This window comes from Podarcis muralis, chromosome 14 (genome assembly GCF_964188315.1).
Source record: "Podarcis muralis chromosome 14, rPodMur119.hap1.1, whole genome shotgun sequence".
In the NCBI taxonomy this organism is placed as follows: Eukaryota; Metazoa; Chordata; class Lepidosauria; order Squamata; family Lacertidae; genus Podarcis; species Podarcis muralis.
In genome coordinates, this window is record NC_135668.1 from 22158228 (window position 1) to 22184344 (window position 26117).

General features: G+C 46.3%; 1 protein-coding gene across 4 annotated transcripts in view; it reads left to right on the plus strand.

The window, feature by feature from the left end:
• Nucleotides 1-26117, plus strand: part of KLHL25 (kelch like family member 25) — a 30068-nt gene that overhangs the window by 2961 nt on the left and 990 nt on the right. For 2 of the 4 annotated variants that reach the window (XM_028706339.2, XM_028706340.2), the window contains exon 2: nucleotides 17530-19356. In XM_028706339.2, the coding sequence (XP_028562172.1) occupies nucleotides 17547-19316 (1770 nt within the window). In that variant the 5' untranslated portion in view covers nucleotides 17530-17546 and the 3' untranslated portion in view covers nucleotides 19317-19356. Of the gene's footprint in view, nucleotides 1-14227; nucleotides 14288-17529; nucleotides 19473-26117 lie in introns of those variants that run through there. The other 2 variants (XM_028706341.2, XR_013390661.1) reach the window with 2 other exon arrangements.

Here is a 26117-nt window from a genome sequence, read left to right on the forward strand (position 1 = left end):
TTCTTTATGGTACAGCTCTCACTTTCATACATCACTACTGGGAAAACCATAGCTTTAACTATATGGATCTCTGTCGGCAAGGTGATGTCTCTGCTTTTTAAGATGCTGTCTAGGTATATCATATTAATATGCCACCTTTTCTCCAAGTAGCATAAGGTGGCATACATGAATCTCTTCCTCCTCATTTTCTCCTCATAACAACTCTGCGAGGTAGGGTTAGGTTGAAAGGTCACACTGTTAGTTTCTTGGCTGAGCAGGAATGGGTCCCAGGGTGGTTTACAACATTAAAACACAATACAGTGGTACCTCTGGATACAAACGAGATCCCATGATGACTTTCTGTGATTTATATTTTATTAGAAGATTTTCATTTATAAAAACATAGTGACCAAAAAGAGAAAAAAGTGTGAGAATGAAGGGGGGAAGTCAGTTACATTTCCATACATTAGTATAAAGATGTGTATAACTTATTATGTTAATACATTTAATACATATTAAAAAAAAACCCCACCTAATATATTCTGTATAAACTCATTCCAAATATCATTATATTTATCTAGTGGAAGTCTGCATCCATAAGCAGTTTGTCCACATGTTGCTAATATTGTCATGTTGTCAAGCCATTGATCATATCTTTATTCGTCCGGTTCATCGGTATCAATCTCCACCATTAGAGCATGTAGAATCCAAAAACTGGGATACTGTGGTCAACAGTATCAAAATCCACCAAGAGATGACGGAGGGTGAGCAGGTTCACACTTCTCCCTCCTCTCCCCTGATAAATGTCATCACCCAGGGTGACCGAGGTAGATTCAGTGCCATGACCAGACCTGAAGCCAGCCTGGAGTGGTTTCACAAACAACACTAATCTGGATAAACAGAACCCATATAGAGAGGGAAACGGGATCATAGTGGCAAATGCCAGCCCCAAACTACACACACTTAGTTGGTCGTGTGCATGGGCTTGGAACATCCAGCCGTAAACTCTGTACATAAGCGCATGTACATTTCATTGTCTCCACACTAAGAGCCAGTGTGTTGTAATGGTGAGGGTTCGGGTCCCCACTTGGTCATGAATCTCAGTGGCTGAACGTGGGGCAGTCCTCCCCTATCTACCTATCTACCTAATGTACCTCAGAGAATTAACATGAGGATAAAAGGCATGCACTTTGTGGGGCTTCCCTTGGGATTGGTCTGGAAGGTGCAGCTTGGATAGGATGTTGTGGCCAGGTTGTCAAGTGGAACACCTGGATGTGCATATTACACCTGCGCTGAAGGAACTGCAGTGGCTGAGGATCAGCTAGCAGGCCATGGGTACCTGTTATTAACCTATAAAGCCCTCAACAATTCAGGACCAGGTTGCCTGAAAGACTCCTTGCCCCTGTATAGACCTGTAAGATCACTTAGATCAGTATTCCCCAATTTTTGGGGGGGACTTCAACTCCCATCATCCCTGGCCACTGGTCCTGCTAGCTAGGGATGATGGGAGTTGTAGTCCAACAACAGCTGGAGACCCAAGTTTTGGAAGCGCTGACTTGGATCATGTGGGCAAATTCTACTCGTGGCACAGCACTCTACAGAATATCATAGGGCAGTGGCACAGAAATGGGCATTTCCAGTTGTTACCCCTGGTCTGTGGCATGCCCTTCCCTCTGCCATACATGAGGCAACAACCATTAGCTGTCTTGTGAAAGCTTATCTCTTTGTCCAGGCTTTCCATGAAACATAAGATGCTGCTGCTTTGTTGGGAGTTTTTTTGGTTGTTGTTCCATTTCTATTTTAATGACAGTCTTTGCTTTTCTATTGTATACTGCTTAGAGATCTTAAAAAATATTATAAATGGCTTTGAATAAATCAAATAAAATGGGTGTGTTGGCAGAAGGCTGGAGAGATACGTATGCTAATAAGCTCATGAGCTGAAAGATGGGATACAAAAGGTTGTTGTTGTTTAAAAAAGAAATTGTGATTAGCATGTATTACTGAAACTGCTGCATTTTTAACACTTGGCTATAGTTTTTCAGTTATCCCCACAATGATCCTGTAAGGTAGCGAGCATGACGACTCTGAAATCACCGGGGGGGGGGGGGCGGGGAGGTTGAGCATGAGAGCTGCTATCAATTTCTGGAGGCAGTCCATGGATTCGTGCCTGAGATGAGGTCTGAACCAGGGCCACCCTGGCTAAAAAGCTCCCTTCTCTCCACCAGTGTGCTTCCTTTGATCTAGTTAAAGCACAAACTGTGAGCCTCATCTCCATAATTCCAAAGCAATTTGCTGGTTCATCAACTTCTTAAGCAACAATCAGAGTCGGGAGCAAGTGGAACAAGATAGACAGGACCAGGTTAAATGTGTGGACAGGCTACAATTAAGGACGTGCCGCAGAACGGTATATACTCTGTGCTTGAAAATCTAGCCTCTGTGCCAAGTTGAGCAAGATTTTGGGCCTAAAATATTTAGTTCTGCAGCCTGAGTACAATGTAGACATGTGTCTCTGTTTTATCCATATCTGTTGTTTTATCTACTAACTTAAAAGAGGTGAATCTCTCCCGCCAGTATTCCTGAAGAAGGCAGCTTGCAGAGAATGTCGTGTGCTTTTTTTCTAATGGAACAATAAAACTGAGTTGTGAAAACTGCAAAAGCTGTAAAACAGTGTAAGAGCAGTAGAATAAAACTGTATTTTAAAAGGCCTGAGAAAAGTAAGGGCACACGATGGCAAAAACACACTACAGAATAGAGAAGGGTGCCAAAGCAGCAGCTCCCTGGGAGATGGTGCCACAGCTGAAAAGGCCCAGATCTAAGCATCTGACTAAAATCTGGATGTGCAGGCAAATACACGTGAGAAAGCAACAGTATCTGTGTTTCTGCCTTCCAGGGGAAATGACTTGTTGGAACTACGTACACCTTCAGAGTTCTTAGATGACTGGCAGCCCTTGTGATTCACGCATCCCCTCAATCCTGAGGACTAGCGACTTGCATTTTATTAAAAACTGAAAATCTTATGGTTCGGAAGGTGCAGCATTGCACATCACACACCAGATTGCCTGCGGGTAGAATACATCATTAGAGACCAGGAGCAGCCAAGAATTTAAGCCTACAAGGAAAAATCCAGCAGCAAGCAACAGGAGATCTGAGTCGTTGCGGACAATCCCAAGCCAAATAGATGAGGCTTGCATTTATTTAGGTTGCATCTCTCCAGGTGTTGCCAGCGATGCTTGGCAATCTGCTGGCCGGGTGTACTGTAGGAAAAGGGCAGGTGAATTGGAAGTGCAAATGTTGAAGCTTGTTTATGGAGAGTTGCATTTCTTCCTTTCCCTTGCCGACAGTAAATTAAATTGCTCTGATGCTGCTTAACAGGACCCCGTTCTGCTGGAATCCCTGCTACGAAGCATTTGGGATCAACTTGTTGCATCAGCCCATAACCACCGACTTGACTTTTAACCACAATCACATCAATGCGTCTTTCCTCATCAAGTTTACATCCCCACAGTGACAATTAGCACTGCTTCAGCTGGCCAAGGAGCCCTTTCTGCCAATGCTGGGCAGTCCTTTTGCAACTTGTCTGCTTTGCAAACTTGCAGAGGCTTTAAATTCTGATTTGTCGGCCAAAGGCCAGCCTGCCTTTGCCCTTCATTCCAGAGGCGGAGATGGGTGCCTTTGATTTATTAGGCAGGGTGTTCATAAAGGCCAGAGTGAAATAAGGGGAGGGCATGGTGTTGTGGCCTCCTAACCTATGGACCACTAGAGTCCTATTGTGGAACAAACTCTTTTCCATTCCAGTGTTAGAAACTCAGATATATAAGCTAGGCACCAAATGGCTCTTAAAACCAAAGTTACAGTCGCCAAAATTGGGGCAAGATGGCACTAAAGTCTTATTTTTCAGATGATGGATTGACTCTGATTGATTCTCAATTAAAGTTCAGATGACCTTGAACTAGGTTAAGAGCTTTGAGAACTTAAAGAAGAAAAGTCACTTGATCCAGCGAGAGTCCACATATACGGTATATTGGCCTATTCTGACCTCTTTTTCTTAACGGTAGCTGCTCCTGCTCAGGCTACACAGAAAAAGCAATTTGGTTCCAGACATTCATTCTGATTGTGCAGATAAAATATAACCTATAGAATTCTACAAGACAGGGTATTACAGTGGTACCTCGGGTTAAGTACTTAATTCATTCCAGAGGTCCGTTCTTGACCTGAAACTGTTCTTAACCTGAAGCACCACTTTAGCTAATGGGGCCTCCTGCTGCTGCTGCACCTCCAGAGCACGATTTCTGTTCTCATCCTGAAGCAAAGTTCTTAACCCGAGGTAATATTTCTGGGTTAGCGGAGTCTGTAACCTGAAGTGTATGTAACCCGAGGTACCACTGTAGTTTGTGAAAACAGTCCAGATCCAATGATCCCCAGATGGTGGAGATGTCAGGCCCCATCCTGGCACCCAGGCATCTTTGCGTGGTCACAAGTGGTTGATTTGTTGTTGTTGTTTAGTCGTGTCCAACTCTTCATGACCCCAAGTGGTTGATAGGTAAAGGTAAAGGACTCTGGGGTTGCGGTGCTCATCTCGCTTTACTGGCTGAGGGAGTTGACGTTTGTCTGCAGACAGTTTTTCCGGGTCATGTGGCCAGCATGACTAAGCCGCTTCTGGCGAAACCTTCCCGCCGGAGTGGTACCTATTTATCTACTTGCAGTTTGACGTGCTTTCGAACTGCTAGGTTGGCAGGAGCAGGGACCGAGCAACGGGATTCGAACCGCCAATCTTCTGCTCAGCAAGCCCTAGGCTCTGTGATTGAGACCTGGTGCCTGGCTAATTTCGAACACTGCCTTTGGCATAGCCTAAGTGCTGTGTGCCGCTCCGATCAAGAGTATCTTTCAGCTTCATGCTTTGCCAAGATCTTGTTCACAGCCTCTTGAACCACACAAAAGCAAAGGTACCTGTGTACCACTGCCCCCTGAGAAATTCCATAGTAAGGTAGTGTCTTTAATTAGACCACTGCAAATATCAGAGAACAGAGAGCAAGGCCTCCATTGCTCAGTGGCTGAGCATCTGCTTAGCATGCAAAAGGTCTCAGGTGCAATCCCCAGAATCTCTAGGAAGAGCAGGAAAAGACTCCTGTTTGAAAACTGCTGGCAGTCAGTTTGAAGAGCCGCTGACTGTGGAATATACAGGTTTGAGGTGGATCAATGATGTGAATTGGTATAAGGCTGCTTCCTGTGTTTCTAAGCTTTTGAGATCCGGAACTCTTCGTCAGCAGGGGGGTTAAGGGAAGCAGAAGGTGGGGAGACACTCATTGGTGTTAAAGCGATTGGCCTTTAGGCAGAGTGTGGGAAGAAGTAGCAGGCTTACTAGAATAGGCCAGCCTTTCCCAGGCTGGGGACTTCCAGCTGTTTTAGACAACATTTCCCATCAGCCTCAGCAAGCACAGCTTCATGTTAGCATTGTAGCTCAGTGTCAAAACATCTGCTCTGCATGAAGAAGGTCCCAGGTCCAATTCCTAGACCTGGACCTATTAAAATCTCCTTGTCTAATACCCTGGAAAGCAACTGCCTGTCATTGGGAACAGGACTGAGTGAGATGGACCAATAGCCAGGCTTTGTGCTGGATGAAGAAATACACAACACCTGATGCCCTGGTTTTGAAAACAAAATCCAGCAGTTATCTTAGATCTCTCTCCAATCTTAAACACAAAGCAAAAAGGTTCTTTGCGCTAGAGAACAGCAGTAAAAAGAAACCTAACCTGGTGATTATTATATTAGCAAAACTAGAGTTTAAATACAGTACATACTTTCGAAATAGATATTCCTGGCTATTTCAGGGCATTGGCCAGACAGGACTTAGGCATTGTTAATACCTCCGAAAAAACAATGGCAATTTGCAACGCTCAGTAAGCTGAAGGCATCAAAGCGTTGGAGCTGTATTGCAGCAAGACTTCAGCGCAATGTTCCTGACTTTGAATCAACAATAGAGCAAACTTTGAAAAGAAAGTCCCTAGAGGTACAAATACATGCCTCATTTGCACACACATGAAAAAGCATTTCCCTGTCCCTGGTTTCCAATATTTATCTCTTCTCGTTTCTGCGTCTAAATACCTTTATACAAACTATTAATTTTCCATGTTGATGTCCTTTATCAAATTATATTACAAGTGCTAATCCAATCCTGCTAACGTTTTTAGGTGCTTACAGTGTTCCTTCATGTATTCTACAAAAATAATCCATTCTCTTTTAGATTTCTTGTCCTCTTGGTATCTGATCTTCCTGGTCAGTCTCGTCATTTCAGCATAGTCCATCAATTTCCATAGCCATTCTTCTTTCGATGGGGTTCTTTCTTCTTTCCATAAAGGTAAAGGTACCCCTGACCATTAGGTCCAGTCGTGGACGACTCTGGGGTTGTGGCGCTCATCTCGCTTTATTGGCCGAGGGAGCCGGCGTACAGCTTCCGGGTCATGTGGCCAGCATGACTAAGCCACTTCTGGCGAACCAGAGCAGCGCACAGAAACACCGTTTACCTTCCCGCCGGAGCGGTACCTATTTATCTACTTGCATTTTGACATGCTTTCGAACTGCTAGGTTGGCAGGAGCAGGGACCGAGCAACAGGAGCTCACCCCACTGCGGGGATTCAAACCGCCGACCTTCTGATCGGCAAGCCCTAGGCTCTGTAGTTTAACCCACAGCACCACCCACGTCCCTTAATCTTCGTTCCACAAGGCTACCTAGATCATTGCTTTGGCTGCAGTCCTTAAAGAGCTTAACAAAGTGCACTCATTTGAGCCCAAGGAAGCTGCTCAGACTGAAGGCGAGGTTGGCTACACCCAAACTTGTGCTGCTTAAAATATAAACGGGGGAACACCCTTTGCTGCTAAGGGTAAGCCAGGACGGCCTTTTCGGAGGGCATTGGCCAAGAGAGCGCCACCCTCTCTTCTCCGGTTGTCTTGCATTAACCTTGCGGAACTGAGGACATTCCCTGCCTAATATTAATTGGCAGCCCCCGCCTATAAAGGTACAGTATCTTTTCTTGTAAATGGGATGGGATGCTTCTTTCAAAACCATTTTTGGCAGCTTCTGGGAGTTTTGCCACCATCAGTTCCCTGTTTTCGTGCTAAGTATAAGTTGCTATTTTTACTCCTCCCTTTCTAAATGTTTACTGGGAGGGTGTAATTAGCAACAAACATCTGTTTAGGCCCAACCAGCTGCAGTGGCCCGTGGGGAAATGTGTTGCTGCAAGAAAGGCCTGGAGGAAGATGATTTGGTTTCTGACTTCAGGAAGATTCCCTCCTTAAAGGCTCTGGTCCTCTGTGGGATGGAGCAAGTGGGAATGTCCAGCTGGAGGCTGGGTGTATCAATGACCATTGAATGTCCCAGAGGTGCCGATTGTTCTTATGCTGCATTATAAAGACAGAGGTTTATAGGTTTATATCGAGAGATTTACTCCTACTCCTCAAAATGATCACGGCACTTCCACAGCATGGATGGGGGAGAAATTCCATTCATGTTTGAAGGAAAATTTGACCTAATCCACACTTTCTGAAACAGTATGTGAACTGAAACAGGGCTGTCTTTTGAAATTTGCAGGTCTCTGACCTTTTCAGTGCCAATCTCCAGCCAAGTAAAGTGTACAAAAATATACAATAGTATATAAAAGTGCAGTATATTAGAGGAAATGTGTATATTAGGAGAAATTAAAATGATTATGAATTTTTGGAAGTTCTTTTTTTTAAAAAATCTCATATGGATATGGAGAACTGAATTTAAGATACGGAAAAATGAGATACTGAAATCAACATCTTTGCCTAACCCTATTTCACCCTACCCACAAAACTGAAATTGGGCACATATGAAGCTCAGAATGCCCTGATTTCCAGGAAAGTCTAAGCGGGTTGATATATGTATAACACCAGCACCCTTAAAAATGAAGAACATGTGGCACACCAGAGAGCTGGTGTAGCACGATGGCCAAAAGACTGAGCTGTGGATCAGGAAGACCCTACTTTGAATTCTGCCTCTGCCATGAGCTCACTAGGAATCCTTAGGCAAGCCTGTTCCTCTCAGCCTCTGGCCTCCCATTTGCTAACTAGGGATGCTGAGAGTTGTCCAAAACATCTGTAAGGCCCTTGGTTATCGTAAGGCAAGGTTGGGGAGCCTCTTCCACCTCAAGGGTCACATTCCGTTCTGCGGCAGCCTTCTAGGGGCCACATGAGTGGTGAGAGGGGCCAGAGGCAAAAGAGGGTGGAGCAATTGATACAAATATGACCTTTGCCCAACAGCAGTGATGGCAAACCTTTTAGAGACCGAGTGCCCAAACTGCAACCCCAAACCCACTTATTTATCACAAAGTGCAAACAAGGCAATTTAACCTGAATTGGTGCATAATCTGCAGTAGCTGACACTACTCTGACTCCTAAGGTAAAGGTAAAGGGACCCCTGCCCATACGGGCCAGTCTTGACAGACTCTAGGGTTGTGCGCTCATCTCACTCTAGAGGCCGGGAGGCAGCGCTGTCCGCAGACACTTCCGGGTCATGTGGCCAGCGTGACGAAGCTGCTCCGGCGAACCGGCACCAGAGCAGCACACGGAACGCCGTTTACCTTCCCGCTAGAAAGCGGTACCTATTTATCTACTTGCACTTAATTGTGCTTTCAAACTGCTAGGTGAGCAGGAGCTGGGACCGAACGATGGGAGCTCACCCCGCCGCAGGGATTCGGATCGGCAAGTCCTAGGCGCTGAAGTTTTACCCACAGCGCCACCCGCGTCCCTCACCTCACTCTGACTCCTACTTCGCCCTTAAGAAAGAAGTACCTGGTTACCATATTGCATTGCATTGTATCTGGGGAATTTGTGTGAAGTCTAGGCAAGCTCTGTCAGTGTTTGCACTGAAAGAGAAGATGCATATAGATCTTTTTGCCGTTCATTAACCCAACAATTGCCCATTCTCAACACCGTTGTTTGCCTTCATGAAGGTTAAGTGTAGTTAATATGTTTTGACATCACCACCATGAGACCAGGTTTGTCTTCTCTATGAGATACTCATCTTCACTGTGAGGATAAAATAATTTGTTTCTGCAGCAGCCAGAGCAGCTTGTAGAGAAACTAAATTCCAACAGTGTTTTCCCTGCTCCCTCGCCCAGCCCCGACTGGCCCCTACGCAGGGTGTCCGGCGTGTCCCAGGGCACACCCTCACCTGCTGCACTTGGCTGTGGTTGAGCTCGGTGAAGAAGCATGCCAGTAAGTGGGAGGCGATCATGGCGTGGCGAGGCTGCTGGGGCCCAGAGCACCCTGCCCAGCGCCTCCCTTTGGCCCCAGCCAGAGGGTGTGTAAAGCCTCAACCTCATAGCAGCAGCAGGAGGAAGGTGGCTTAGCTGCCCAAGTTGAGCTGAGGACTCAACACACCGCCCTTGCCTTCTGCTGGCTCTCTGCTGGGGCGACTGCGCATGTGCCCACAGAGAGGGCTCTGAGCGCCCCCTCTGGCATGCGTGCCATAGGTTTGCCACCACTGACCTATAGGCTAGTTTCTAGCCACACTTACCTTATATCCAAGCAAGGAAGAGACATTGTCAGAGTTCAAGGACACATTCCCACCACTCAAAAGGTAAAGGGACCCCTGACCAGTAGGTCCAGTCGCGGACGACTCTGGGGTTGTGGCGCTCATCTCGCTTTATTGGCCGAGGGAGCCGGCGTACAGCTTCCGGGTCATGTGGCCAGCATGACTAAGCCGCTTCTGGTGAACCAGAGCAGCACATGGAAACGCCGTTTACCTTCCTGCCGGAGAGGTACCTATTTATCTACTTGTACTTGATGTGCTTTCGAACTGCTAGGTTGGCAGGAGCAGGGACCGAGCAACCCACCACTTAAGGAGAGTATAAAACAGGGGTGTAGGGGGTGTTACCAGAAGAAAATTCTGAGGGTCGTATTTGGCCCCCTGGGCCCGAGATTCCCCAAACCTGTAATAAGGGTTGCAGTTAGAAAAGCATGTGAAGTTCTTTGAACACTTGAAAGTAGCATAGAAATGTTTGAGGGTGGTTATTCCTCCCATGTGTTTATTCAATGAAACAGGAATTCTGTGCACAAGTCACCCAAGATGGGGCAGGGGTGGGGTGGGGATTCCCACTAGAAGGCAAGTAGGTAGATCTGTGCCTGCAGCATGTTAGCTGAGTGCGCTAGCGTGCATCCCGTACAACATATAAGTTGTACAATGCAAGCTGGCATTGAAATGGCAATTAAAGGCGGTGCTGACAGAAGGATTTATTCCCTTATCTTATTTGTATTTGTCATCTTGCTTCTAGCTGTCCTCAGCAAAATTCCCCCTCTGCTCCCCAACGTAGCATCTTGCTTGCTCCCTGCCCAAAAGTTTGAACCAGGTGCCTTCAAACTCCGGCATATTCATCTTTGGCAGATTAGGTGAATAATTAGCTCTCGTGTTTACAGAACACTTTGCCCCTTGAGTCACTCTCCAGAGGAGAAGCTGCTAAATGCCACACAGGATGACGAGGGCAGACATTAAGGGAACTCCACCTCTTGCAAACTAAACTCAGTGGGTGGAATATCATCAAGTGGTTAAGGATTGATCAAAGTCAACACCTGGCTAGGAATCCGCTGTGGAACCAGGGCTTGGGAGGGGTTTTTTCCCCCAGACACAGCGCTTGGATTGCATCAGTGAGGCTGTTGCCTGATTAACAGACTGAGATTTTATATAATTGTTTAACTTTGCATGATAGGGAGGAAAAACAAGGTTCTGCAGCCAAAAATGCTGACGCAGAGATCAGTTGCCCTTCTCTTAAAACTGGGGTGGGCAACCTTGTTTCTGTCTACAGTAGTACCTCAGGTTACATACGCTTCAGGTTACATACGCTTCAGGTTACAGACTCTGCTAACCCAGAAATAGTGCTTCAGGTTAAGAACTTTGCTTCAGGATCAGAACAGAAATCATGCTCCAGCGGCGTGGCACCAGCAGGAGGCCCCATTAGCTAAAGTGGTACTTCAGGTTAAGAACAGTTTCAGGTTAAGAACAGACCTCCGGAATGAATTAAGTACTTAACCAGAGGTACCACTGTACTTGCAAAGAGTAGTATTGGGTAACTGCCTTGGCCCACAGAAAACTGATCTGCAGGTGACACCATGGATGATTTTGTTGTTTAATATTGATATGAACCTGCTAGGTGTGAGACAAGGTGGCACCCATATACTGATGATACCAAGCTCCGTTTCCTGTGTAACATCTGAATCAGGAGAGGCTGTTCATGTCCTGAACCGTAAGAACACAAGAGGAGCCTGCTGGACCCATCTAGTCCAGCATCCTGTGCTCACATTGACCCAAGCAGGACAGCAGAGGAGCACTTTCCCTCCTCTGTGTTTTCCAGCATTCTGGTGTTCAGAAGCATTACTGCCTCCAGCCTGGAGGTAGACCATAGACATCATGGCTATCAGCCATTGATAACCACCTTCTCCATCAATTTGTCCAACCATCTTTTAAAGCCATCCATGTTGGTGGCCATCACAGCCTCCTGGGGGAACGGGTTCCATAGTTTATGCAATGTGTGAAGAAGTCCTTCCTTTTATCTGTCCTGAATTCCAACATCCACCGGATGTCCACAAGTTCTAATATTACAAGAGTGGAAGAAAAGTTTTTCTCCATTTGTTTTCTCCATACCATGCAGTTTTATAAACTTCTATTATGTCATGCCATATTCACTCCCCCCCCCCCAAACTAAAACGTTCCAAACACTGCAGCCCATGCCTGGAATGTGAACTACTAAATAGCAACAGAATCCTGACAAGACAAAGGCCGCATCCATACCACACATTTAACACATTCTTATTCCGCTTTAACAGGTATGGCTTTCCCAACACAATTATGAACGTGGGCCCTTTCCGTGGCACGTAGGTGCTACACCACTGAGCTGTGGAGGCATTTGAGTGGTCACTGTGGGTGTCAGGATGCTTGACAAGATGACTTATTGGCTGGGTGGTGCTGTGGTCTAAACCACTGACCTCTTGGGCTTGCCGATCAGAAGGTCGGAGGTTCAAATCCCTGTGAATGGAGTGAGCTTCCGTTGCTCTGTCCCAGCTTCTGCCAACCTAGCAGTTCGAAAGCACACCAGTGCAAGTAGATAAATAGGTACCGCTCCGGCGGGAAGGTAAGCGCCATTTCCATGCGCTCTGGTTTCCGTCACAGTGTCCCATTGCGCCAGAAGCAGTTTAGTCATGTTGGCCACATGACCTGGAAAGCAGTCTGTAGACAAACGCTGGCTCCCTTGGCCTGAAAACGAGATGAGCACCGCAACCCCATAGTCACCTTTGTCTGGACTTAACCATCAAGGGTTCCTTTATCTTCTTGCCTATTAATTTCAGGTATTACTAAGCACTTGGTGTGCTGTGGTAAAAATCGTTTGCGTCACATCAGCTGAATGCCTTTGCACCCAGAGCGGCTTCAGTGCCACATCTGCAAATCCGTCATGATTCAGACTAGTTTAAAGGGAAGAGGCAATAAAAGTATGCAGTGCGTACGCCAGTCTGCAAAGTTAACAGTGTGTTTTCTTTTAAATTGTTTCAAATCCTCCGAGCCTTCAGGGATTAGCACAGGAAAGTGAAAGCTTTAAGTGGGTGCTTTTGCATGCTGGGAAAAATGAAAGTGTTGGTTAACTCACTTCTCTGCACAAGCCTAGGTATTTACTGGGTTGTGTGGCTGCCTGAGGAGGCAGATGCCTAAATTGATGCCTTTGAGTAGATTCATACATATTTCATTTGTTGCTGCTTTGGTGATGCTGAAACCTCTCGCATCTGTGCACATCCATCAAATCTTGGGCTGAGCCCCAAACTTTTAATTCAGAATTGATGTCTTCGTGATGACTCTTGGTTATCCCCAGAACCAGCCCTTCAATAGCAGAAGCAAGAGCTCTGGTGGGCTTGATTATCTCTGTAGCAACGGTAATCTCAATCTTGCCAATAGAGTCCTGCCAGAAGCGCTTTGCAATAATGTACATTGCACATAGAGCCAGGCTTGTTCAAATAGCACTCAGCTGGTCACCTGTAAAGGAGTGAAAGTTACTTCTAGGTGAGGAGGAAAGGAATACTTACGCAATGCTTCTTTTTTCCCTTGTGTATCTGGAAAACTCTCCCGATAGCTAGAGAAGGAGCTGAATTGAAATATTTAATTGGTGGTGGGAAATTCAATAAAGCATGATGCATGCAGTTTAAATTTTATAAGCAAACAAATCCAAAGCTTTACTTGTAAATATTTTAAGGTATTTGACCTCTATAGCAAACACTTCCCTTACATTATTTATATTTGCTGGGGGGCGGGGCAGGGTGAAGGCACTGCGAACATAATAATTTTAGCACGCCTGAAAAACTGCATGTTTCCTAGGAATACTGTATTGACCTAAAATAAAAGCAAGTTAGATTTGATGGGCATTACTGTATATTCCTTCCAGTTGTCCTTTTTTTATCTTGCCTTTTTTCATTACGCTGCCAGTTTTACTGAAACAATGCATTTCTGTCGAATGTTGTTCTGGGGAAATGTCCAGAAATCTCCCCATTTATGCCCCACACCAGTGACCTGCCCCCCTCAAGTATCTTCCCCAGGGATTTGAGTCTCTTTCCATTCCCAGAAACATTATAATTGAAACCAGAAGTCTCTTTACCTATGATCTGGGAATGTGTACCAGGAAGGCGAGGGGGGGAAAGGGAGGGGAAACCACCCCTCAATTATTATTCTGGGATTTTAGCTTTGTAATTTTCCTCTTTATTTCTCGCATGTGTGGCCAAAAATAAAATAAAATAGGCTGTTCCCTCGAGCTAGATCCTAGTCAGCGGGAGTGAGCAATGTGGGCAATTTGCAGCAAAACAAACCCAAATTGGGGATGGATTCTTTGTGTGGGTAAATAACTCTTGGCAAGGCCTTGTTGTAGCAAGTGGAAAGATGTCTGGAATCCAGATGAGTCACCTCAGAACAGCAGGTGAGAGGCCTGGCTTGCCAGGAGCCAATGACCACCAGGTGGGCCTGCGCAATTCGTGACCCACCAACTGAGCACAGCCTGCTGGCAATGTGTTGTGGCTGGAAAACACTCCCCAGCACTGCCGCCTTTAAAGAAAAAATAATAATATTATTTCTGCAGGCTGAGTTCAAAAGGGTTTGTCAAGCCCTGGAGGGCGGGGGGGAAAGGTCAGCTGACTGCAGTTGCAATTTGTCTCATCTCCATAGAGGAGATATGAGCAGCGTTGAGCTGGGCTGCATTCATACCATACATTTAAGCGCTGCCAGGGCCAGATTTAGGTTTGATGAGGCCCTAAGCTACGGAAGGTAATGGGGCCCTTTCTATGTCCAGCTGTCCTTTGTCAACAACACATCGTCACTTTTTTGTGTTGAATATATGCTATATGGTAATTTATGGACCTAATAGGTATCTAAAGCCATTTGCACATAACAAAATATGCATTTTATCAAAGTAATTGTTGAACGGAAACCAGTGATATTTTAGGGAGCAGGCTAGCAGGCAGGCCCATTACTTACATCGTAGGAGCCTACACAACACAAAACACTGGTGCTGTATGTAGGTTTTATGTTATTTGTTTTTAATCTTATATTTTGGAAATGTACATCCAGTTTTCCCCCCCCTTTAATATTTTGGGGGGGCCCAAGAGAGTTGGGCCCTAAGCTATACCTTGTTTAGCTTATACGTAAATCCGGCACTGAGCGCTACTATACTACTTTAGAGAGCCATTTAAAAAAAGGTAAAGGACCCCTGACAGTTAAGTCCAGTTGCAAACAACTCTGGGGTTGCGGCGCTCATCTCGCTTTACTGGCCGAGAGAGCCAACGTTTGTCTGCAGACAGTTTTTCCGGGTCATGTGGCCAGCATGACTAAGCTGCTTCTGGCAAAACCAGAGCAGCGCACGGAAACGCTGTTTACCTTCCCGCCGAAGCGGTACCTATTTATCTACTTGCACTTTGACGTACTTTCAAACTGCAAGGTTGGCGGGAGCTGGGACTGAACAACGGGAGCTCACCCCATCGCAGGGATTTGAACCACCTACCTTCCGCTCGGCAAGCCCTAGGCCCAGTGGTTTAGACCACAGCACCACTCATGTCCCTGCTTAGAAAGTCATGGCTTCCCCCAAAGAATTATTTGTACCCCGATTTTCTACACATAGGTCACCAAAGCATACTAAAATAGAAAATAAAAGATGCATACTAAAAAAAAACATCTCTCCAAGCCTTACTGTCTGAAATATTTTAGGTGGAGCTTTCAGAGGCTGAACCTGTGTTACGTAGTGACTGGGAGTATTGAAGAAACCCAGCTTCAAATCCCTCATCTGTCCTAGTTCATAAGTTTATTGTTCTGGCCAAAGACCATGACACACAAACCCCTCGTCAACCATGGAAACTAACCTGGTGACCTTGGGACAGACACTATTTCTGAGCCTGCCCTACCTCACAAGGTTGTTGCAAGGATTATGGGGTGTGTGTGAGGGGACTTTCTTTTGGGGAAGGGATATAGGCTCTGTGGTAGTGTCTGCCCTGCATGTGGAAGGCCCCATGTTCAATCTCCAGGTAGGTCTGGGAAAGTCTCCCTGCCTGAATTCCTAGAGAGCAGCTGTAGGTCAATGAAGGCTCTACTGAGCTAGCTGGACTCATGGTCTTAATTCAGAATACAGCTTCCTATATTTCCATGTGTGCACCACCTTCAGTTTCTTGGAGATAGAGTGAGGTGAAAACGCAATAACCTTGCGACCTTGCTATGGTTGCTTTCTAGGTGGAGGACAATTTCGGTGGAGTAGCTTCAAGAGATGTAGCTGTCGATTTGCCAGCTGTTCATGGGGTTCCATTAAATCATGTTGCGTTAGCCTGAAGATTGTTATGCTATGGGTGTAGCTTGCCAAGAGATGCAAGACTGTCATATCCATACAAAAACACTCTAAATAACCATCTAGTTGGGCGGGCGGCTTTGGGAGTTATTTGTTTTGTTTTAAACCAGTTGGTAGACAGGTAGGCCTACCCAATTCCCTGATGGGAGCTTAAACCTGTTTTTTGCAAAGCAAATGAGTCTGGCAGAATTGGGAGCACAAGACTGTGCAGAAACACAGGCTCGAATCTCTGCACCCTGCTAATAGCCACCTATTTTATAAAGAAGCCAAACAGCCTGCCTGCAAATTGCAGCAATTTCTTCTTGCACTCAAAGCCAGCATGACCCAGGCTAAGCCAAGAGCAGCCCAGCGCCCTTTTCTCTGAAAATACTGTTCCCTTGACCAGGCTTACGAACGCCTGTCTGCATGCAGAGTATAGATTTATTTTTCTTCAATGTCCAGTGGGAGAATGGTGTGAAATTTTCATTTATTTTCATATTTGTTTTGGGGGGAAAAGAATGATTGCTTGCGAAATGAATCCCTCCTGACACCCCACGGTTCATGTACAGTTAGAATTGAGAAAATGATGTTAACAGGATTTTTCAGTGTTTGGATTGCAAAACTGAGCCGAGCACATGTCAAAAGGGTGCAGTCTCTGATTTATTAACTGCTGGAAATCAGAGTAGAATTAAAATCAAGAATATAATAAAGTGCAAAAAATAACAATAAATTTAATAGCAAGGATGATTTATAATAAACCTTTATTTGAAACACTCTCGAGTATTCCAGTCGTTTCCTAGTTGGAATCTTTGCAGCAACTCTGTTAATTGCAGTATTGTGATCCCCCATATTGCAGATGGGAGGGATTGAGGTTTAGAGAGTAAATAACTAGCCGAACGGGGCAATCCTATGACGAGATCTACTGAGATAAGCAGTTTAGGCTGCACTGGATCTCCAACTCAGAAGCTTATTCCTAGTTCAGCTGGATTGAAGGCCCCAACCAGGGCTGGCCTACCCATGAGGCAACCGCCTCAGGTGGCAGGATTCACAGGGGCAGCAGACCCCAATGCAGATTTTTATTCGGCTCTTGTTCATGATGTAGATAGCTGCTTTTCATTGATGTCACTGTTGGATCTGAAGAAGTGTGCGTGCACACAAAAAACTTATACCCAGAACAAACTTAGTTGGTCTCTAAGGTGCTGCTGGACAAGTTTTTAATTTTTTTATTTATTTTGACTGTTGGAGATGGATTTAGTCATTCTCCTAGGTGCTCACCCTCAGCGCCTCATAACTGTAGGCATACTTCCACGGAAACAAAACGTTGCATTTAACTGTTTGGGGCAATATGCAATACATGTTTCTGGCTCATTTTCTTGAATGGCTCTTGGTAGCGTACAAAATGTGTGTCCCCCACCCCCTTTATCCTCACAACAACTTTGTGAGGCAGACTAGACACTGTGACTAGTACAATGTTGTCTGCTGAATTTTCCAGCTGAGGATGGGCTTGAAACTGGGTCTCCCTACTGTTAGTTGAACTTTCTAAGCACTCTGCCACATTGGGTCTTGATAGCCCATGCTCCATGATTCTTGGTTTTTGTAGCAGTGGGCCTGCATTGCTGATCTCAGGTGAGAAAAAGCAGCAGGTGCCAACCTGTTCATTCCTCTGAAACTCAGAATTTCTATGTTCATTTTCTTACAGATAGCAGTCCAGTAGTCATGTCAGTCAGCGTCCATGAAAACCGCAAATCCCGAACAAGCACTGGTTCAATGAACATCTTGCTGTTCCACAAAGCCTCCCATCCAGACTGTGTCCTGTCTCACCTCAACACCATGAGGAAACACTGCAAGTTCACTGATGTCACCCTCTGGGCCGGGAATAAGTCCTTTCCATGCCACCGGGCTGTGCTTGCTGCTGCCAGCAGGTACTTCGAAGCCATGTTTAGCAACGGCCTTCGCGAGAGCTTGGGTGACAAGGTGAATTTTGATGATAGCCTGCACCCAGAGGTGTTGGAGCTGCTGTTGGACTATGCTTACTCCTCCAAGATCATAATCAATGAAGAGAATGCAGAGTCCCTCCTAGAAGCTGGTGACATGTTGCAGTTCCAGGACATCAGGGATGCAGCTGCTGAGTTCCTTGAGAAGAACCTGCACCCTTCCAACTGTCTGGGCATGATGGTCCTTTCAGATGCTCACCAGTGCAAGAGGCTCTATGAGCTTTCTTGGAGGATGTGCTTGGTCAACTTTGAGACAGTCCACAGAAACGAAGATTTCAATAACCTCTCCAAGGACACCCTGCTGGACTTGATTTCCAGTGACGAGCTGGAAATTGAGGATGAGGAGAAGGTCTTCAAGGCAGTCATGCAGTGGGTGAAACATGACTTGGACAAGAGGAAGTCTTTCCTCCCAGAGATGTTGAAGCACGTGCGACTGGCCTTGCTGCCTTCCGAGTGCCTGAAGGAAGCCATGACCTACGAGGAGCTGATCACGGCGGAAGACCAGAACAAGCAAATCATGGATGAAGCTCTTTGGTGCAAAAAGAAGATCTTGCAGAATGATGGGGTGGTCACCAGCCCCTGTGCCAGGCCTCGGAAGGCTGGGCACACTTTGCTCATCTTAGGGGGCCAGACGTTTATGTGTGACAAGGTTTACCAAGTAGACCACAAGGCGAAAGAGATCATCCCCAAAGCTGACCTCCCCAGCCCTCGAAAAGAGTTCAGCGCCTGCGCCATTGGCTGCAAAGTCTACATCACTGGAGGTAGGGGCTCCGAAAATGGGGTCTCCAAGGATGTCTGGGTCTACGACACAGTGAATGAGGAGTGGTCCAAAGCTGCCCCAATGCTTATCGCTCGGTTTGGACATGGGTCGGCCGAACTGGAAAACTGCCTCTATGTCGTTGGCGGACACACCGCGGTGGCCGGGGTTTTCCCAGCTTCTCCTTCAGTTTCACTGAAGCAGGTGGAGAAGTACGACCCTCTCGCCAACAAATGGACCATGGTGGCCCCTTTGAGGGATGGCGTCAGCAACGCAGCCGTCGTCAGCGCAAGGCTGAAGCTCTACGTCTTTGGTGGGACCAGCATCCACCGCGACATGGTGTCCAAAGTCCAGTGCTACGACCCGGTGGAGAACCGGTGGACCATCAAAGCCCAGTGCCCCCAGCCCTGGCGCTACACGGCGGGTGCCGTCCTGGGTAGCCAGATCTTTATCATGGGTGGAGACACGGAGTACACGGCGGCCTCCGCCTACCGCTTTGACTGTGAAACGGACCAGTGGACGCGGATTGGGGACATGACGGCCAAGCGGATGTCCTGCCATGCTTTGGCCTCTGGGAACAAGCTTTATGTGGTGGGTGGCTACTTTGGGACCCAGAGGTGCAAGACGCTGGATTGTTATGACCCGACTTCGGACACCTGGAACTGCATTACCACTGTGCCTTACTCTCTCATCCCAACAGCGTTTGTTAGCACTTGGAAACACTTACCGGCTTGAGGCACACAGTCTGCAGGAGAGAGCTGAGGAGCTTGAGGAGGTAAGGTATCTTAACGGAAGTTTCTGCTGATGCCTGCAGATTCCTCTTTTGCATGGACTTCTAGACAGGAACCCCAGAAGCTTAACAAATATAAAAGATGTGACAACCCTGCAAAGGTGTGTATTTTGATGGCGTCTTTGCTCTGGTACCATGACAAACATTTATTTATTTATGAGTTTTGTTTTAAGAAAAATTATACAGGCCTTCAACTTTTCTAGGGTGAGTTTATAAAAGCAACAACTACAGTGGTACCTCGGGTTACATACACTTCAGGTTACATACACTTCAGGTTACAGACTCCACTAACCCATAAATAGTACCTCGGGTTAAGAACTTTGCTTCAGGATGAGAACAGAAATCGTGCTCCAGCAGTGCGGCGGCAGCAGGAGGCCCCATTTGCTAAAGTGGTGCTTCAGGTTAAGAACAGTTTCAGGTTAAGAACAGACCTCTGGAACGAATTAAGTATTTAACCCGAGGTACCACTGTAGAGACTTTTTTGTCTGGTGGATGGGAACTGTGCTGAAAGCATTCCAAGCAGAAATGCCCTAGTAATTGCCAGCTCTTGAGGGGGTTACATTTCTTTGCTGTGGCTTGAGGTTCAGTTGGCTCGTTGGCACAGAGCACTTTCCATCAGCTTTGGCTGGTAGCCCAGCGGCACACCTACCTATCTGGACAGGGATAGCCTAGCTTCTGTCGTCTGGTAACATCTAGGGCTGAGTCTGCACACAGGGGAAAACCCTGCTGTAAATAAGTCAGAAATTAAATCGTTATAACAAAAGAAAAGAAAAACGCTATGGAAAGTTGTGTAGATTTTTTTTTTAACCCTCCTGTACCATCTAGTGTTGCATGTTTATAACGCGTTCAAAACATGGTTTCTTTCCCAGATTACTGCAACACATTACATTTTAGGTTGCTACTGAAGATGGTTCATAAACTTCAGCTGGTTCAGAATTCAGCAGCCGGGTTACTCACCGAGGCAAGATGTTTTGAGCATAGGACACGAGTCCTGGCCCAGCTGCACTGGCTGCCAAGTGGTACCTGGGCCCAATTCAAAGTGCTCATTTTGACTTACAAAGCCTTAAATAGACCAGAACTGCCTTCCATCAAGGACTGTCTTTTGCCATATGAATCAACCACATCAATGAGCTTGAGAAGGCCTGGTTAAGCTTGCTGTCCTCTTTGGGGTTCTAACACAGAAAGAAGAGGTCTGCTCTGCCATGAAGCAGCTGCTTGCTGCTGCTGCTATGGGACTGACCTGTGTTTCCCCCAGGTCCAGCCTCCAGTCCTTTCACACCCCATTGCTGATGCCCCTTCCCACTCCCTCCCCTCCTGACAACTGACACAGCCACTTCAGCATCTAATTAACTGCCGCTTAGCTATTAAATACTGCTGCAGAACGCATTGAGGAGTCCATCTTTTCTCCAGCTCGGGTTACAGGGCTTCCCCTTAAGAGCTGCTTTCTCGCCGGAGATTAATTTTATGGGCCTGCCACGCAGCTGCGTCCCACGTAGCGAAGGGCCAGGATGCTTGTATCAGCAGCAGCAAGTGCTGAGGATAATGGCTGGTGGTTTTCTTCCGCAGAAGAAAGAGGCCCAAGCTTTCGCCATTTTTAACAGAAAGAGGTTTCCACCAGGAAAGCTGTTTCAGCTGGGTATAAGTTGTCACAAAATGCACTCACATACCAATACATATTAGTTTGTAATTATCCTTTCCTTTTGCCCCTGCACTGTCCCTCAGTAACATCAGGTCCCAGAATGGGAAGTCTCCTGAACAGCAAAATACCAAGGTTTTCAAGCCACCTTCAAGGGGATACTCTGCCCTAAACGGGGTTGAGAATGACATAGTTTTACACCTTAAATGTTTGGGCCAGATTTCCCAGGGACTTCAGGCTACCTCTGCTGACAAACAGGTTCTTGGGCTTTTTATAAGCAAAACTGTTGTGCCCCCAATGTGCTCTGTAGTTTAGCAGCAAAACCTGTGCCAAAGAGCAGTGAAAAATCAAAGTTGAAACAGCTGGAAAAACAGTGATGAAGTGTTTGCTGAAATATACACTTCTGTTTCTTTACCGTTTACATGTATATACACGCACACACATACCTTTAACGTCAGTGATGGGGAAACCTTTGGCCCTTTAAATGTTGCTTGACACCAACTCCCATCAGCGAGTGTAGTCAGCGTGCATCCATGTTGGAGTTGCAGTCTAGCAAGACAGGAAGGGCCCAGGTTCTCTTCCTTCCCCAGTATGTTTTCACGAACAGAGCTTGTCCCCTGCAATTAGTACTGGGGCAGGAATGATATTGGCAGAGTCAGATAGGATGCCTCCGCCTTTTTTTTGCAAAGGAGAGGGCCTCCATTTCAAAGCAAAACGTTGTTGTGAAAAGATATGCAACTCTTAAATCACACTTTCTCAATAAAGGGACCTCCACCGGTTTTCAGACTACGACTCTCATCAGACCTGGCTAGGAGCTGATGGGAGTCATCGTTGAAAACATCTGGATGTCACCAGGCTGGGAAGGTTGTCCTAACCTTTCAAGATCTTACTTGGAGGTTTGTAAATCTGAGCCAGAGATGAGCAGCAAGCTCCCTGCTGGAAGTTCTTGCTGAACTCTGCAGAAAGCTGTGGTGGGGACAGATTAGAGTTTTCAAACTTCTGCCTTAACTGGCATTCTCCCTGACAAATTGGCTTCCTAAGGGCTTGGGTTCCTTGTAGTACCAGCAAGCATTCATCCGTTCAACTTCTCCCTACCTTTTGTCCTCCAAGAGCTGCTGCATGTACCCCCAGAAGCCAGTCCTCTCTCTTCTTTAGAAGTGATTTAAAACAAAACAAAAAGAGGCTGGAATAATCTATGATGATATCGACAAATTGAAGCATTGCCCCTGTAATGTATATATGTAATAATGTTGGCTATAAAGGAGGAATGTGACCTGGATTGCCTTTCCCTGGTGTTAATCACATTAGATCATATTTCAGAATGAATTCTCGTTTGCTGACCAGAACGTCCTGTGACACTAATTTATTACGCAGACAGTAATTCTGCGGATTAACTCTGATTAACATTGTGAAAGTAAATGCTTTCCAAACACAGCACGTTGTCCTAGATTTCTGTGCTGTAAACTGGCTGCTAGTGCTCCATAAAAATGGATTTCAGGTTATATTGGCTCACCATCCCACTGCTGTCCTCGATGCTCACATGATTATCTCCAACCACCTCTTCCATTTACATATATTTAATGCTGTATTGTTTTTAACACTCAATTGGGAGCCGCCCAGAGTGGCTGGGGAAACTCAGCCAGATGGGCAGGGTATAAATAAATAATAATAATAATTACAATAAAACTCTCCTTTTCGCTTGTTGTTTTACTATGTAAAAACCACAGCCTAAACGAGCGTTCCCCAACCTGGTGCCCTCCACATGTTTTGCAGGTGACCACAATTCCAGTCGGTGGGAGCGGATGGGAGTTGCAGGCTAAAATATCTGGAAGGCACCAGGTTAGCAAAGGTTGGCCTAGACTACCAGTTGCCAAACTAGTACGATTTTGTTGGCCTAGCTTGGAAGAAGAGTGAGGATGTGGTGCTGAACTTCTGGCTCCTTTGCCAATCAACCCATTTACAGTTAAGCAACCCATGGGCCTCAGGGAGTTCAAACACCACGAGTAATTAATTATAGACGGCTCCCCGTGACTCATCTGCTATGAAAAGCTGCCAGCCGTGAAACTCTGCAAGAAGCCGACTGCTTGGCAAGTGAGGTACTCTGGCATTTCCAGTTCATTTGGCACATTTCTGCATTTGGATCTGCGCAAGATCCAACCACGCAACTCACCTGCTTCCTCCCTCCCTCCATTTGTGGAAATCTTGTTTTTCTCCTCTGGGGCTGTAAAAGCAAGCAACCTGCTTAATGTACCAACTTGTGTCTTATCTAATTCCATTCCCTGCATGAGAAGCCCAGATGGATCAAACCAAAAGTTTATCCAGCCCAACATCCTGTTCTCACAGTAGCCAGCAAGATGCTTATGGGAAGCATGGAAGCAGGACTCTGACCACTTGTGGTTTCCTGCAGTTATAATAATAAAATAATGATGGGGATGATGATGATGATAATTTATACCCCACCCATCTGGCTGGGTTTCCCCAGCCACTCTGGGCGGCTTCCAGCAAAATATTAAAATACAATAATTCATCAAACATTAAAAACTTTCCTGAAAAGCGCTGCCTTTAGATGTCTTCTAAAAGTCAGATAGTTGTTTATTTCCTTGCCATCTGCTGGGAGGGCATTCCACAGGGTGGGTGCCACTACCAAGAAGGCCCTCTGCCTGGTTCCTTGTAACTTTGCTCCTCACAGGGAGGGAGCCGCCAGAAGGCCCTTGGCGCTGGACCTCAGTGTCTGGGCTGAACGACGGGGGTGGAGATGCTCCTTCAGGTATCCTGGTTTGCCAAAGCATACTGCATCTGACAGAGGAAACTCTCCAGGGTTTCAGGCCGGGAACATTCCCAGTCTTACCTGGAGATGCTGGGGATTGAACCTGGGACCCTGTGCACGCAAAGCAGAAGCTCTACCACTGAGCTACAGCCCTTCCCCAACTAGTCCCCATTGAGAGCCTCCAGCAATCCTCACCTAGATGGAGGGGGATATTGTGTTACTCAGTTCTTTGGCTGTCAGGGACTTCAATGCGTGTGACTGACAGCTCTCAGCATCCCAGATTTCCTTTCCCTTTCCATCCATTTTAGGCTCCCTTTGTCTTGCATCCTCTTCCTTTTCCAGACACCTCCTTTCCTACCCTTCCTCACCTGCTCTGCTCCTTGGTAGCTTCTACACAAGCTCATCCAACAAAGAGCCAAAGGGCCAAAGGGCCTTTAGTTTTAGAGCAGTTCCGCCAACAAAATCTAGAGCCCCGTCCTCCTCTGACATCAGAGCAGTTCAGCCAATCGTCACCTCAACATTCCTCAGCTGCTGCAAATCCACGTTGTTGGGCTTGAGGTGCATTGCCTCGCAAGGAGGAATTAACTGGATTGTCCTCTGTAACCTGGGTAGGAGAAGACTGGCTACAGAAAACGGGCTGGTTCTGCTGAGTAGATGGTTGTCTCCAGAGCCTGTTTATCAAGCCAAGCTGGGTGGGAGTGGCTGCCTTTTGGAAACAAGGTGTTGTGCAAACCAAGCTCTAGCCAAGCCTGGATTGAAATCATAAGGTACGGCACAAGCACCAGCACAGAGCACTCTTACACAGCAATAAGGGAAAAAAGGCAACCCCACTCGTTCCTAACACGATGCTCCTGTGCCAAGCATCATGGGTAGGGGTTTCTGAATGTGCCAGGGAACTCTCCAGGTATGCAGAAGATATATTAGGTAAAGGTAAAGAGACCTCTGACCATTAGGTCCAGTCGTGGCCGACTCTGGGGTTGCGGTGCTCATCTCGCTTTATTGGCCAAGGGAGCCGGCGTACAGCTTCCGGGTCACGTGGCCAGCATGACTAAGCCACTTCTGGCGAACCAGAGCAGCGTACGGAAACGCCGTTTACCTTCCCGCTGGAGCGGTACCTATTTATCTACTTGCACTTTGACGTGCTTTCAAACTGCTAGGTTGGCAGGAGAGAAGATATATTAGTTGGCATTAAAAAACCCCAAATAAACTCCTAATGGTCTGATGAGGACTAGGGGCATGCAATCCCCCGCAGAAGCCACAGAATATACAGCATTCAACCCCATCTGCACAGTCCTTTTAAAGCAGTATCCTTCCACTTTAAATAGTCATGGTTTCCCTCAAAGAATCCTGGGAACTGTAGTTTGTCATGGGTGGTGCAAGTGCTTAGGAGGCACACACCCCCCATTTGCCTCACACTTTACAATTCCCAGGGTTCCCCAGAAAGAGGAATTGGTTGTTAAACCACACTCTGAATTATACTTCTTTGAAGGGAATAGGGGTCTTCTCACAACCCTTCACAAACTTACTAAGTCACTCAAACAGTTCCTATCAACAGCTTGTTGCCAGCTTTTTGATTTGAAAGATTCTGGCCCTCCACCCAGTGACTCTGAGCATGTGCAAAATGAAGTTATGCTGACTGGAACAGGAGAAGTTTTAGTTTGTTAGAACTAAACAAACTAAATGGATTGTTAACAAAAGCAAAATTTACTGAACTTGCATTTAGCTCTTCTGCATGTGCTTAAGGCGGCAAACAACCCAGACACAACACACACAAGTAAAATGGCAAGACGTATAATTAAAAACATGAAAAAGAGTAGCACTTGCAAAGAGTCCAGTCATCAAAATCTTAGCAAGCTCCGGTAACCAAAAACGTAAAATACAGGTCCTGAAGCAACATAGTCCTGAAAATCTAAATGCTGTGACAAGGAGTTAGGCCTCACAGTAACTTCTGAAACAGTGATGGGAAATTTGTGGTCTTCCAGATGTTTTTACCCTGCTGGCTGGGGCTGATGGGAGCTGGAGTCCATCAACATCTGGAGGGCCACAGGTCACCCATCCCTGAGAAATAATAATTATTAATAATAATAATAATACCCCCCCCCATCCAGCTGGGTTTCCCCAGCCACTCCGGGAGGCTCCCAATAGAAAAAAACAGAATAAAACACCAAATTAACCCCTGAGAAGGGAAAGCAGCAGGGGCCTTTAGGTTGCACATCCAGAGTTTGTACCTGAAAAGCAGACTGAGCTGGCCAACAAGGCACCTGGTCAGAGTCCTCCTTAAATGGGCATTTTCATTTGTATTATAGTAATTATTTCCAAAGGTTTGTCCATGCCTAAAAAATG